Genomic DNA, 14,079 nt, shown 5'->3' with positions numbered 1-14,079 from the left:
TTGCGTTACCCAGAATTCTGCTTGCAGTACTTTGGATTTTCTTTCTCTATAATGTAAAGTGCCTTGAACATTAAATGCCTTGTTGTCGTTGTTACTATTATTCCCGCTGACTACATTTGAGTCAAATCATGCAAGTGCAATGACATGAACAGTGACAATTACCCATTTGCATTCAGGGGAAAAGACTCCACGTTCCCTGTCAAACTGCTCCTACAAAAGTCAACCTTATACAATGTCGCCACCTTGTGTTGCTTGTAAGCACAGACAGGCTTTCGAGGGGGGCGGGGGGGGGGGGTGCTTGTTTCAGGCCTGTAGAATCACGCCGATTTCTGCTAACCGAGATACGTTTTTATTGAAAAACAATTCACAAATACGTTTTATATTTAATTTATATATGCACACATGTATATGTATAACAATCACAGCATAAGTGCTATAAAAAGAATTTGTATTTACAAACATGTTGAGATCACAACACTCTATACTGACATGGTAAAAAAAAAAAAAAAAAACGAGCGAGAGAATACTGCATTTGCAGGCCGAGTGTGTAACATTTACTGGAAAACTAGCATCATGTTAAATAAATATATTTATATTTACATATATTGATATGGTTTTGTATATATTTACACAAAACCGTTGAAAATAAATAACTGTCGTGTTTACATACAGTATATAATGGAAGAAGCATGTTTCCAACATGCTTTCTAACCTCTGGACGCTAGTAAAGATTGCACACCGGGCCTTTTACTCAGGTAGACATTTGTGTATCGCGCTCACAGAGAGGTAACGAGAGAGAGAAAATCTGTCTCAAGGCTGTAAAAAGTTCATCATTCTGCTTGTGGCCTTTGGCTTTTTCGACAAACCGTCCACTTCATCTGCGTATACCGGCTTCTCTCTTTCATGCAGAAGCAAGTAGTAGAGCACGAGACACACCAGCCCCAGGAAGGTGGCCGAAGTTATCGCGAAGCCGAGCGACAGCAGCGCCTCCAGGCTGAGCGTCTCCGGCTTGAGCAGGTAGAGCAGCGCCGGGGCCGTGAAGTTAACCGAGGAGTAGAAAAAGTAGTAGACGACCATGGCCTCCCCCGTGTCCTGCCCTTTGACGTTGAAGAAGGTGAACATGAGGATGACCCCGACGACCCCGCGGTACAGGAACTCCAGGCCCCAGGACGTGCAGAAGTTGGTCCGCAGCAAGTGGGCCCAGGCGGTGGCCAGCAGCCAGGCCACGGCGAGGCCGACTGCGGTGTAGCTGCTCAGCAGGAAGAGGAGGCAGTAGCTGAGGATGTGGGTGGTGATGGTGCACACCTTGTAGAGGAGGTAGACGGCCGTGGGCAGGCCCCAGGCCATCTCCCTGGCGTGCGGCAGGGAGATGCGCAAGCAGCGGCGGTAGTCCACCAGGGCCCAGGCGATGTTCAGGAAGGAGAAGGCGATGGATAAGTCTGAAGGCAGAGGAGAGGCGGTTCAAAGGTCTCATAACAAACAAACAATGAACATGAAGACCTTTAGACAAAATGCAAAAATATCACAGGGGAAGTAAAAATGCATAAAAAGAGATTGGTGAACACCTCCTGTCAAGAAAGTAAGCCATAAGAGCAAAAGGTGGGGGAAAGAGGTAAGTAAAGACATACAGCGTATACAAGTGTACTAGCGATGACCCGATCAGCGGTTACCTGCAGTCCTTCTGATGGTGGAGATGCATGTGATCAATTATTGCCAGTTTTCAGTAAATGCCTCATTTTGTGTTCTTATGTTCAGCCACTTCTTGGTTATGGACTTCTTGCAATCTACCAGTAATATTCTCAGCAAATATTTATCTGTGTTACCACACACTGACCCATTTCCTCCAGATAAACTACAACAGTTTGAAACATACATTTATTTTTGTTGCAAACACCGTCTCTAAGAGTCGATGTATTGCGTAGCCAAAATGGGTGTGTTTCTCAAAGTGGGAGGCCTGGTTGGAGTGTGTTTTGGGTGGGTTTTTTTTAAGGAGTGCAGAAATAGCAGATGATGTTTTTTCCATGAAAATTATCTCCAAAGTGGAGAATCTGTTGTTTTCCGTTGTTGTTGTTTGAAAATTTCCCTCCTGTTTCCCTGTGTGATTTTGATGTTGCCCTCAAAGATCTCGTTCTTCACTTACACTGCATGGGCGAGCCGTCCTGGCGGTCCATCACGATGTACAGCTGCAGGAGGAGCTGGGGGGCGCTCTCCAGGAGAGACTCGAACAGCTTGAGCATGCTCAGGTCGGTGGCCATGTGGAAGAGCTTGCGGTGCTCGCTTCTCATCTCCTCTTTTTCCTCGCGGGAGGCCGGCTTGGTCCAGAGCACCCTGTAGCCAAGCGTTAGCATGCTGCCAAACCTGTGCAAGACACATGGAGCACAGTGAGCTACACCCTGCCAACACACACTGCAGCTTTTCAATCATCACAGGGTCCCTACACAAATATGCATTTTTCTTTCTCCAACAAGTCATAGCTAAAATGCAGTTGTACTAGTTTGTACATTCTATTAAAACGCAAAATCCCCCAGAGGACATTTTGACTTGCTTTGACTTGGGCGGTCGAGCGCTTCGGTTGCAACGACAGGGTTCAATGTTCAATTCTTGCGTACTCTTATCCAGATGAGTCACCGCTTTCTCATTGTGTGTACCTCATAAAGATTCCTACGCCAAATAAATGCAGCACAAGTTCCCGCTTGGACCCGCCCGGGATGGCTGCTTTCTTCTCCTCAGCGTCCAACACGCCCTCTCTCAGGTCGTCAGCATACCAGGCGTAGCTGAACGTCTGCGTCACCAGCAGTCCAGCCAGGATGAAACTCAGAGTCAGCCCCATCCACAGAATCTCCCCCTCCATGAAGTATTTCACCACCAGCCGGACGTCCGTCGCGATGTCCAGCACATACAAGCTCAGTCCAAAAATGGTGAAGAACCATCGCAGCTTGGTGTACCGAGTCTCCGGCTGAAGCATGTTTTTTGTTTTCACTGTCCTCAGGTGGTTTCACTGGACGTATTGTAGACTACAGAGCTGCAGCTGGTTGTTGTTGGCTGGAACTCACCAACATTTTATCCCACCTGTCACGTTGACGAAAGCACACACTGTACCAGGAGAGACAAAGGGACATATCTGATCAAAATCAAAGGCTGCTTGAACACAAAGTTAGTGGCACGTATAGGTTGGACACAACTAGTACAAGTCAGTTGGAGGGTTAAAGTGTCTGACAATACACATAAACTGCATGTAGCTACGAAGGTGGGACCATAAAATCAGATCCTTTATCGGTGAGACTATTGATAAAAGGAAACCTCAACTTGCACAACAAATGTTGTTTTCCATTCGCATTTAAGGACATTTGAAAAAAAAAAATTTCAGGCACAGTTGTGTTAAAGATTGACAAAGAGCAGTGGGCTCATTTGTGCCCTATTTGTCCTATTACGTTAATATATAACAAAAATAAATAAATACTTTGACCTTCAGCTCAAACAGATCTCCATTTGATTATAACCTGCTTTTAGTCGCATATATGACCCACACACGCAGAAAACCTTCAAGAACTTACCGGAGCCGTTACTTCCCCGTGGTGAACAGCTGTGAGCAGCCAAGCAAACACTCCTGCAAGTTCTGTTTCTCTTTCCTTGAACTTATTAGTAGCCCTGCCCACAGGAAAATGCGCGGTTATGCAACAGATCTTGTGCCTGGGTGCACGTTTGTGTGAATGACCGATCATGCGTGACATTTTTTTCACACATGACCCCTCGGCGGCTAGAATTCACGCAAGCGCCATGTGACGACATCGCCAGACGCTCATGGGGCTAAAAGCCACTGTTTGCGGGAGCAGAAGTGTTTGTGTGCACAAGAGCTTTTCCCTTGTGCACTTCAGGCAGACACGCCTTAAGTCGCACAGTGGGTTTTCCGGGAACTGAGGCCACTTCACAGTGTGAGGGCAGATATCCCCGGTTGCATTTGGGAACCACCAAATTGACTTCTAGTCGTAGAATTTGAACGTTAATGAAAGCTTTATTGTAAGTATGCTTTTTAAATTACACGTGCTGAAAAAAAATCGTGTGATGTGATTTTACTGTTGGATTTTGGATTTTGAAAAATAATTAAGAGAACAAACCCCCATTTGACACACTTTGGGAATTTTACTGTCACAACTGAATCTGTTGTGGTTTTGCCCACACTGGCATTGTTGTGACACTAACGTCATTCTTCCAAGTCATTGTAAAAATGTCACAGAGTTTTGTGCCCATACTCAAATGGAAACAGGAAGCTACATAATCCCATAAAGCAGGTATCTGAGAGAGGTATCTCTCTGTTTGGTGTTCAATTGATTTCAGTTCTATTTTATTGCTCTTCACATACTATTTATTTTAAATGCCATCAGAAAACCTCCTCTTCCACGTATAAAGTTTTATTCTTCAGTATTTCTTGGGAAAAACTGCAGGCTGAAGACTTAAACAGTTATCAAGATCATCATCTTAATATTTTGACTTGTGCATTCCTTAGTCTCCAAAATATCACAAAATAATCAGAATTATGACTTTCGCCTACATTTTATTTATGCATTCATTTTTATGAAAAACAATTTTTGTTTGGCTGTTTGAACATTCCATGTCATTCAATTTACATTTTATTACATGTTCTCTGTATACATATTTTCCAAGGGTGTTTTATATTTTTCATAAGTGTGTTCCCCAGGTTAAATGACCTTTTTATTTATTTTAATATTAATTCATTAAAAAAAAAAATATATATATATATATACATATATATATACATATACATATATATATATACATATATATGTATATATATATATATATATATATATATATATATATATATATATATATATATATATATACATATACATATACATATACATATACATATATATATATATATATATATATATATATATATATATATATATATATATATATATATATTTATATATACATATATATATATATATATATATATATATATATATATATATTGTTTTGTCTTCTCTGGGCTGTTTACGTCAGAAGTGCCTCTACCTTCTGGTTCTTTGTGTGCCTTGTGCCTTGACAGATACTGTTACCATGTTCGATTCAAATGTGCCAATTTGTTTTGTACGATTTTTCAACACTTTTTTTATTTTATTTTATTTTTTTATTTTTTTAAGAAAAAACTCGGTCTTCGGGTCCTCCGAACCTCTGGGTGGCGCTCGAAGAACGCGGGCCGCTTCTCTCCCGTGCGCGATAGAGCGTCGTTGGTTGAGCGCGCGGGCGGACCCCTCCCACAGATAGAAGAGTGACACGCCATTCATCGCTGCCCTGCCCGCCCGCCCGCCTGCCTGGCCCTACGCTGCGCTTATAGGAAGCGGGAGGGATCTGAGAGTGTCTCCTCGGCGAAGGCGAGCGGTGGTGTCGAAACGAGCAGCGATCGCACTCCGAGAAAGCGGAAAGAAACGGAGGAGAAAAAAAAAAGTTGTGTTGGGGGGGACCGAGCCGCGTCGACATGGGCATCAGGAAAAAGAGCAACAAAAATCCGCCGGTGATGAGCCACGAGTTCATCATCCAGAACCATGCAGACATTGTTTCGTGTGTTGCTATGGTGTTCCTCCTCGGGCTGATGTTCGAGGTGAGTCCCGTCCACATCACATGCTGGGGGTTCTTTTGCTTTTGTTCGTGAATCGTTGAGTATTGCAGGGATGCCGACCTCCCTCACCGGGGTTACATCTTGAACAGCTGCCGGGGGGGAACCCACTCGTCCAGCATCTGCTCCATCAAACCTGACATGGCTGTCTGCTTGTATCTCCGCGCTACTTCCTCTTGTGCTGGAAACTTTTATTTCTTCCTTGTTTACAATCTTCCAGTCGCCCTTTGTTCAAAACACGTGACCCTATTCCTCCAAAGAGCCCCTTATAAACTATTCGTACCATTAGTTTGGCTTTCCAAAGCGCCAAAGGGAAGGCGCTGTTGGTTTTCCACCTGGCTGCTTCCCGTATTCAAATCGATCCTCTTTTTTTTCTTTTTCTTTTTTTAAAACTGCTCCGCCAACAGGCCCGGTGCACAAAACCGAGGGGAAGTTTGACGTTGCGACCGGAATTTCACCGCATATGCAGCTCACATTTGCGTAGTTATGTTCGCTTCCGTGCTTGCGACACTTTCGGGGCGCTCTCAACTCGGTAGGTTTGTGCGTTCAATGTGTTACGTGGCATTCGTACAGCGGCTCGTAGCGCTGTCATCGGCACGGCTCCCGATCAAAACCGAAACTTTTCGGCAGTCCGACTCGCACTTTAGCGCAAGTTCACGAGTTCTAATTCGATCAGCATCCCAAACGGGCCTGTGAGACGCGGCTGCCGCGCTTTCTTTCGTACAACGATCCATTTAAATCGCCTTTTCTCCCCCCCGAGCGAAAAACTAAGCGCCATTAACGTCAAGCGCGACGCCGGAGTCACCCACTTCCTGTTGGTGCTTTTGCAAAATAAAACTCGTCTTCTTAAGTCAACGTGTCCGTTATTTGTGTCTGCCTCTTAGCCCCCCCTCCCCCCTCCCCCAAAGGGGAAAAAAATCGATACCTGTCTAGAATTGAAGTCAACATGGCGACTCTGTACGTGTTTAACATGACTTGTTGTCCACGTAGTCATTTTGTTGTGAATAGGGATTCCACGGTACAACCGCCGACGTTTGCATTATTTCTCCAGTGGGTTGATAGAACTCTTTCCGCTGCCCGAGCGGTGCAGTGGTGAAATATCGAGAACAAGAGCAATTAAATTCAATGTGACTTTCAATTCATGTGTTTCTCCGTCTTATTTTAATTGTCAAAAGTCCAATATTCTGTTTTGCTTAACGCACCCTGCAAATGGCATTACTAAAAATAGCTGAAGCATGTTGTCAGCAGTTTTTTTTTGTTTTGTTTTTTAATGCAGGCTCTTATCTCTTACACTTTTTGTCTCCATTCTGCAGATCACCTCAAAATTTGCAGTGCTGTTTATTACCGTCCAGTACAATGTGACCATATCAACGAATGGTAAGTTCAGGAATTGGACCGACAGCGCAAATGACAAATGAGAGCAGATGTGCATATAATTAAATCAGGTTCGGGCTTCGACAGGTAACACTGTGTCATCTTGTGTGGCCTTGCGTGTCGATTCCAGAGCAGTGCAAGCCCGTTGGCGTGCCCTCGTTCTTTCTTTCTTTTCTTTTTTTTTTTGCCTTGGTCCATTAGAGCTAAATTTAGTCTGGGTGATTTCTAAAGTCCTCTTGCGACACGGTTCTAGCGCGGGGAAAGTGGGCTGAGGAGCCTCTCAATTGAAGTCCTGCTCAAGGTGAACAGTTTCTCCATCCGCTTTGCAATTGGGGAGCGTTCGGACCTCGTGGCTGTTGGCTCAGTGCTTATCTACAAAACCGTACCACTCACCCAATTCTGTAACTTATTTACAGCATGTATCAAATCTGGCAAATGGTGAACAGCGCCTTGATCCCTCTGCAGCGGAACAAATTCAATCACGCCATTGTTGTTTTTTTCTTCTTCTTCTTCGTTGTCTTCTTCTCCGCACCCTTCTTCACTGATGTTTACGGATGATTGGATTGATTGCAGCACTCACCCGCTATCAAATCGTTTGCCGGGAACCGTGCTCATGTTGTGTCATCTGTCTTCTGCCTGCAGCTAATCGGGTTACCGCCGTGTTTCAAAGGCAGAGTTGGAGTTTGCTGTGATGCTGTTTGAATTCGGAAGACGTTGGAATTGTTTGCACTGTTTGGAGTTTATAGTACTCGGTATTTATTAGCATCAGATGTGTGAATGACTGTCTGAGTTAGGGATGCAAATGATAATTCTATTAATCGTTAATTGATTGACTTTATCGATCGATTAACGATTAATTGATGAGCTGCGTTTCTTTTTCTTCTGAAGACCAAAAATTTCACAATGAAAAATGTGTAAGGAACACATTATTTAACCATAAAATAACATTGAGGGTCCAATGTGACCAATTGTTACATTAGAGAACAGTGAAAACACCATAAATATTTATCCTCTGACTTTAAGTTGATTTCTAATGGGTCGCATTTCAACTGTTTTTAACAAAAAATAATTGTTTAAAAGTAGCTTGTTATAGGTATATTTTGACCATTACAGTATCTACAGGTGAATTACTATTTCCTGCCACTACACTGTTATAATGATATTAATTACCCCTGTAACCCCTTTTTTTTTTTAATTTAATCGATTAAATTCTTAATCGACAATTAATCGATAATCGATTAATTGTTAATTATCCCTAGTCTAAGCATTTGTTCGGTGTATTATACGTGTGTCGATCGCACCTGTTTGCACAACATCGACCGACTGAAAAGCAACATCACCTCATTTCACGGTTGATAAAAAGCGCAAAATGTGGCAGTTCACTACATGAACCATCTCATTCTGACAGTATTTGTGTGTTGGATTGCATTCTGGAACATGTGAAGTAATTCAGTGTTTTGTCTGGCACGGCCCGATGGACATTGTTGAAGATAGATGGATAAGATAGATAGATACTCGGGTTTCGGGTCTGTTTTTCACTCTGCTCCGTCCAACATCAGGTCCAGACGAGACGCCCGTGAACTACTTCCACCACGGCATCAAGGACTTGGCCACCGTCTTCTTCTACATGCTGGTGGCCATCATCATGCACGCCATCATCCAGGAGTACGTGTTGGACGTGAGTATCTGACACACGCGCGCGCAATCGAACCATGATGATAAGAGCTGTGTTGTTCACGGACGTTCACATTTTCAGAAAATCAACAGAAAGAAGCACTTCTCCAAGACCAAACACAGCAAGTTCAACGAGTCGGGCCAGCTCAGCACCTTCTACCTGTTCTCCTTTGTCTGGGGCGCCAGCATCCTGGTCTCTGTACGTACGCTCAACGAGCCGCCGCTCTTCTCCATCTGCATGTCTTTTCATTTTCAGCTCCCTTTCGTTTGTCTGTCATTGTAATGCAACGCAAACACTCCTGTTGTCTCTCTAGGAAAACTTTCTGTCGAACCCGGTCAGCCTCTGGGAGGGCTACCCCCACGCGATGATGACGTGAGTTGCACTTTGTGATGACCTGCGACGCGTCTTCATCAAAACTGAATTTGAAATCTTTTGTAACGCGTGTCTCTGCTCAGATTCCAGATGAAATTCTACTTCATTTGTCAGCTCGGCTATTGGTTCCATGCACTTCCAGAACTGTACTTCCAAAAGACAAAGAAGGTGTGTGTGTGTGTGTGTGTGTGTGTGTGAGAGAGACCACAGAGGCTGTATCCTGTTTTTCCTCCTTGGTTCTGCTGCATTGTTTCAAGAATAATCTTTTTTTTTTCCCTTCAAATTCTGTGTGCAAAACCAGGCTCTTGTAAATATTTTGACCACTCTTTTGGCATCCCGTCCCCTGTGTTTACCATTTAGGAGGATATTCCACGCCAGCTTGTGTACATCTTCCTGTATCTGGTCCACATCGCAGGCGCCTACATTCTGAAGTAAGTCACCGGCAATTAGTTTAATTATGTGTAAAGCGCTCTAGGAGCGTTTCCCCCCACCCCCTCAAAGTTGTCCCTCGTCGTCCTTTGCAGATGAATTCACGTCTGCTTGTCTCTTTGCAGCCTGAACCGCCTGGGCCTGGTCCTGTTGGTGTTGCACTACTTTGTGGAAGTTCTGTTCCACGTGTCCCGCCTGGTCTACTTCAGCAACGAGAACAGACAAACGGGGTTAGTTATCATGGGCAGGGCTCTTTTTTTTTTTTTTACTGTCATATCATACTAGTTTTCACATGTTAATTTTTCATCCCAGACTCAATTTCTAAGACAGGGGTGGGCAACTTTTTTGACTGGTTGGCTGCAATGGGTTCTAAAATTTGACAGAGGGGCCTGTAAATATGTATGAGGGATGTATACAAAACGACAAGTATTTTAGCTCTTTATTGAAATGACTCTTAAAACGCTGACAAAATGGATGAAATACAGCTATTTTATAACTTACTGACTATTAATATAATTTCTTCAAGTTCGGCGGGCCGGATTAAACATCTTAACGGACCACATATGGCCCCCGGGCCGTAGTTTGCCCATGCCTGGTCTAAGATGAAAGCAGGCTTGCATAAATTATCTAAACAACACTAAATAGCACATTTAGCCTACTGTTTACAGCCTCCTTTAAAAAAAAATAAAAAAGCTAAATTCAAGCCATCTTGTAAAAGTGATGCTTTGTTGGACCTTCCATGTATTTGCAAAGGGACAAAAAGAAGTCGCTCCTAAAGTTTGAAAAGAACACCTGTCAGGAGTGTTGACACTAACCTCAAGAGGGTATGAGTGCCCTTGGTGACATCACGGAGGGCTCATTTCCACAACTGCGAGTCTTTGTTTCACTGCTTTTGCTAAGATCACCATTCACAGACCGTTCTAATTTCTGTGTGGGGGGGAGGGGTCACTGTCAGAAAACATTGACTTTTGCACGACGTGCGACCTTTCAAGTTGCAGCGCCGAGAGCGCTGACGTGCGAGGCCTTGAACCCGATCTCACTTTTGTCCCCGTGTCTTCCAGCTTCACCATATGGGCCGTCTTGTTTGTCCTTGGACGGCTGCTCACCCTGTCCCTGTCCGTCCTCACTGTGGGCTTTGGCCTCGTCAACGCTGAGAACCAAGGCTTCGACTTGGCCACGGGGAACTTCAACGTTCTTTTCGTGCGGTGAGTGCGTTGGCGAGGCGCAGCGGCGCCACTTAATCTCAAAACAACGGCGCAAAACCGAACCTATGCTGATTTACTGTTCGGCGGTCTGAAAATGTGCAAGCACCAACAGCAGACACACTTTCAGCACTTTTTAGCCTCTGCTATGTTGCATTGCCTGTACTTGGCAGAGATACAAGAAAGACTTGAAAGTCATTGGCCAGAATTCGGTTTATTTATGGTCTTAGATATAGTCTAGAAGTTCAGCTTCAGAGGAGATGTGAGTCGTGCGTTGGCTTTATTCCATTAGAGCAGGATCTATGTTTACTTGTAGTATTATCATTGGTCTGGTGCACTCAGAAATAATGTCTAACAAGGCCACCTAAGATAAAAACCGACTGAGGTTTGATTTTTGTATATGACGAATGGCAGAAACCTTTAAATTCCAAAGGAAATGGTTTTCACACATTTGTTCCCGTTCGTCAGTGAAATAAATTTTCCTTGGATTTTTCCTGCTTCCAGCTCTTCTGGCTGGTCCCATTTTAATAAATGTAATAAACAGAATCAAACTTGCAGTCCAGTACTTGCCCAAACACTGTCAAAGTCAACAGAGTTATATTTTAAAATGTTGCTCTTTTTCTTCATTCGCAGGATAACTGTCCTGGCAGCCATCTGCCTCACGCAGGCCTTCATGATGTGGAAATTTATCAACTTTCAGCTGCGCCGGTGGAGGGAGCACAGCCAAGCTCAGACCCTGAAAAAGAAACAGGCTCCTTCCAAGAGCCGGTCAAAGAAAGACAAAGGTGAGCAACCAGCGCCGCTATCCCCCGCATGTGCTTGTTTGCGTGTGGCAAAACACAAGCGCGCTCGTTGTGAACTTGACAGCGAGAAACTAATTTGGATGTGACCTCCTCTCTTTTTCAGCCAACGGTGTTAATGGAGTGAACTCCCACGGAGCCGACTCGCCGAGAGCAAAAAAGGAGAAGTCATCATAGATCCGTTCCCCTCAGACCCTTCTTCTACTGCCCCTGCCTCAGTGGCTGTGTCTCCGCGGAGACATCCTCCAGCCCCTCTGCCAAATAATAATTAAAAAAAAAAAAACAGAAATGCACATTCTGCCCCCCCTCCCGTCACCGCCACACACATCGGACCAACCTCCCTGGCTGGAAGTCACCGGGCCAGAACACTCCTGGCTTTGGCCAGTCGTCCAGCGCACCTCCATTCCTGGGATCATCGTCTCTTCCTCCTCTGTGCCACCCACCCCCCGCCACCCCCCAAATTAAACGCAAGAGTAAACAAATCCACAAATAAACTATGAGATAAATACCTTATTTAAGATAAGAAAGTGCCTAAAGTTACAGATTGTTTTGTACAGGATGCATAATTTAAAGAAATTCCAGATCGATGACTTCAGTGTTGGTTTCTCCTGTGTCAGCTCATTTCATGCTTTGTCCAAATGACTGTGTTTTGCTCTTTGTACCTAGTGTTTTTAGCCTTGTGTTTGTAACTAGCTCCTCTCTCTCTCTTCCCCTCGTGCTCTCTCTTTCTTTTTGCCTCGACTCTTGTCCCCCATCTAGCGAGTGTTTCTGCAAACATTGTACGACATTTCTTTTATTGTCTGTTTTTATCCCCTCACGTTACAACAATTCCAACCTTCGAATGTGGCTGCACGATGTCGTTTGTCATATTTCCACCATGCAAGATAAGAATCGCCACGTAGTTAAAAAAAAAAAAAAAAAAAAAGTTGTTCTCTGTTGGATTGAAGGGAAAACAGTGTTGGAACACAACAGGAAATCATGAAATGTAACAGGAATCGTCGCCCTGAAATACTGTGTTACGTGTTGCGCAGGGTGAGCTGACGTAGCATTCAACTGTCGGAGCTGATAATGTCCTGATAAAGCCTGTAACCGTTCTTTCTGCTCTGTGTTTTAGTTTGGAGTGGGAAGAATAATGAAGCAAAAATGGGCTAAAGAATAGACACTTCATTAAATTACTGTCGTATGGTTGGGTTTTCATTTGATGTGCAAGTGGGATAGATGTATTAAAAGGAGAAAGAACAGAACTATGAACAGGAGAAACCCATACCGCACAGGGCTGGTTGCGCCCCCTACCTACATGGTTGGTGCCAAACGGGCATGACTGATGCCTTTCACATTTTTACAAAGGATTTTAGACTTATGGTGGACAATTAGTCAAAAAAAATATATATATATCTATGTTTATCAGTCTTTCCCTACACAAAAGAATAAAACGTTTTATCCACTAAACTGCTCTCACAATTGTTTGGTGTAACAATTCATATTGGTTATAATCCCATGGGTGCCTGTAGGGATGGAAGCAGGCTGCACTGTCTTATTGGATTCCTTACCATGTGGGGATGTAGTATATGAAATGTTAATAGTTTTACCATGCAATAAATTTTTATGAAATTCACTCCACTCTGCCCCTTTTCCGTCAAGTCTCATCAATGGTCCTGATTGATGCTTCTCCAGTCAAAGAAAGAACATTATTACAAATTTACTCTAATTATTATTATTTGCAGATTTTCTTATTTATTTATAAACAGGCCCTGCGATGACCTGGCGACTTGTCCAGGGTGTCACCCTGCCTTCGCCCTAAGACAGCTGGGATAGGCTCCAGCAGAGACCCCCCCGTGACCCTGAATAGGAATAAGCGGGTATAGAAGATGAATGAATGACTTTATAAAACAGAGGCAACACATTGATAACGTTATCAATAGTCTTTTGTGAGGATTTTTCAGTTTAAGCTTAACCGGCCCCTTTAAATGGATGAAGGGTTCTCAAAACCGGGAAACCACCATGCTGTGGGGCTCTTTCGCCGCTTGGTGGCAGCGTTGCACACGCTTTAACGTTGGGGAGGGGGGGAACTTCCTTGGTCTGGTCCATGGTTAGGAGTTCAATATCTTAATGCTAAAACACTAAGTGAGGATTCCTTTTTTTTTTTTTTTTTTATTTGTTTCCCCTTTTTTAAATAGGGGCAATTTAATTGTGATCATTTTGAGGGTGTGACACGAGTTTTGAGTTCATGATCCAGTCCATTATCATCATTTTTTTTTTTACAAGACATAGAACGGCGCTGCTTAAAACCATATAATACGGTGTTACGTCGTTACTCCAATCTGCCGTGTTGTTATAGCAAGTCGTAACATTTACAAGGCATCGCTGAAATGCGTGTGATTATGTGAAAGCACGACCCACTTATGTCACAGTAAAATAAAAATTAAAAATTAAAAAAAAATCTGCAGTTCGCTGTTTGAAGTCATCCGTTTATAGGAGTCGTGTCATGTCATAAGTTTCACATTTACTCAAAATGCAAAGTGTCACCTGCGATTTCACAGTCCAATTTTAATGTCGGCGGTGGTTCGAGTGAAACACACTTCTCTT

At 43.6% G+C, this 14,079-nt stretch overlaps 2 protein-coding genes across 2 annotated transcripts; one reads left to right on the top strand and one right to left on the bottom strand.

Annotated features, from left to right (window-relative positions):
• Nucleotides 1-400: 400 nt before the first annotated feature.
• Nucleotides 401-3,798, bottom strand: xkr9 (XK, Kell blood group complex subunit-related family, member 9). The gene is made up of 4 exons (XM_076050427.1): nucleotides 3,555-3,798; nucleotides 2,649-3,093; nucleotides 2,141-2,358; nucleotides 401-1,439 (listed from the first exon to the last, which is right to left on the bottom strand). Exons 2-4 carry the CDS (start codon nucleotides 2,963-2,965, stop codon nucleotides 811-813), a joined length of 1,164 nt encoding a protein of 387 aa, XP_075906542.1. The 5' UTR covers nucleotides 2,966-3,093; nucleotides 3,555-3,798; the 3' UTR covers nucleotides 401-810.
• A 1,516-nt stretch (nucleotides 3,799-5,314) lies between these two features.
• tram1 (translocation associated membrane protein 1) lies at nucleotides 5,315-12,942 on the top strand. The gene is made up of 11 exons (XM_076050310.1): nucleotides 5,315-5,626; nucleotides 6,955-7,018; nucleotides 8,575-8,693; nucleotides 8,772-8,888; nucleotides 9,004-9,062; nucleotides 9,146-9,230; nucleotides 9,423-9,493; nucleotides 9,617-9,721; nucleotides 10,553-10,696; nucleotides 11,327-11,478; nucleotides 11,600-12,942. Exons 1-11 carry the CDS (start codon nucleotides 5,504-5,506, stop codon nucleotides 11,668-11,670), a joined length of 1,110 nt encoding a protein of 369 aa, XP_075906425.1. The 5' UTR covers nucleotides 5,315-5,503; the 3' UTR covers nucleotides 11,671-12,942.
• Nucleotides 12,943-14,079: the final 1,137 nt, after the last annotated feature.

Source organism: Nelusetta ayraudi, unplaced genomic scaffold (genome assembly GCF_046127955.1).
Source record: "Nelusetta ayraudi isolate G7.1 ecotype Tasmania unplaced genomic scaffold, CSIRO-AGI_Nayr_v1 ptg000127l, whole genome shotgun sequence".
NCBI classification, from domain to species: Eukaryota; Metazoa; Chordata; class Actinopteri; order Tetraodontiformes; family Monacanthidae; genus Nelusetta; species Nelusetta ayraudi.
The sequence above is the reverse complement of the archived record's forward strand: the minus strand, read 5'-3'. Positions and strand labels throughout refer to the sequence as shown.

Bases quoted from the DNA above. Each gene is read 5' to 3' on its own strand.
- xkr9 (XM_076050427.1), bottom strand. From the start codon at position 2,965: ATGCTTCAGCCGGAGACTCGGTACACCAAGCTGCGATGGTTCTTCACC. The intron at 2,359-2,648 runs GTACACACAATG...TGTCTTGCACAG, and splicing joins GGCGTAGGAATCTTTATGAG to GTTTGGCAGCATGCTAACGC. The intron at 1,440-2,140 runs GTAAGTGAAGAA...CTCTGCCTTCAG, and splicing joins GGACGGCTCGCCCATGCAGT to ACTTATCCATCGCCTTCTCC.
- tram1 (XM_076050310.1), top strand. From the start codon at position 5,504: ATGGGCATCAGGAAAAAGAGCAACAAAAATCCGCCGGTGATGAGCCAC. The intron at 5,627-6,954 runs GTGAGTCCCGTC...TCCATTCTGCAG, and splicing joins TCCTCGGGCTGATGTTCGAG to ATCACCTCAAAATTTGCAGT. The intron at 10,697-11,326 runs GTGAGTGCGTTG...CTTCATTCGCAG, and splicing joins TTCAACGTTCTTTTCGTGCG to GATAACTGTCCTGGCAGCCA.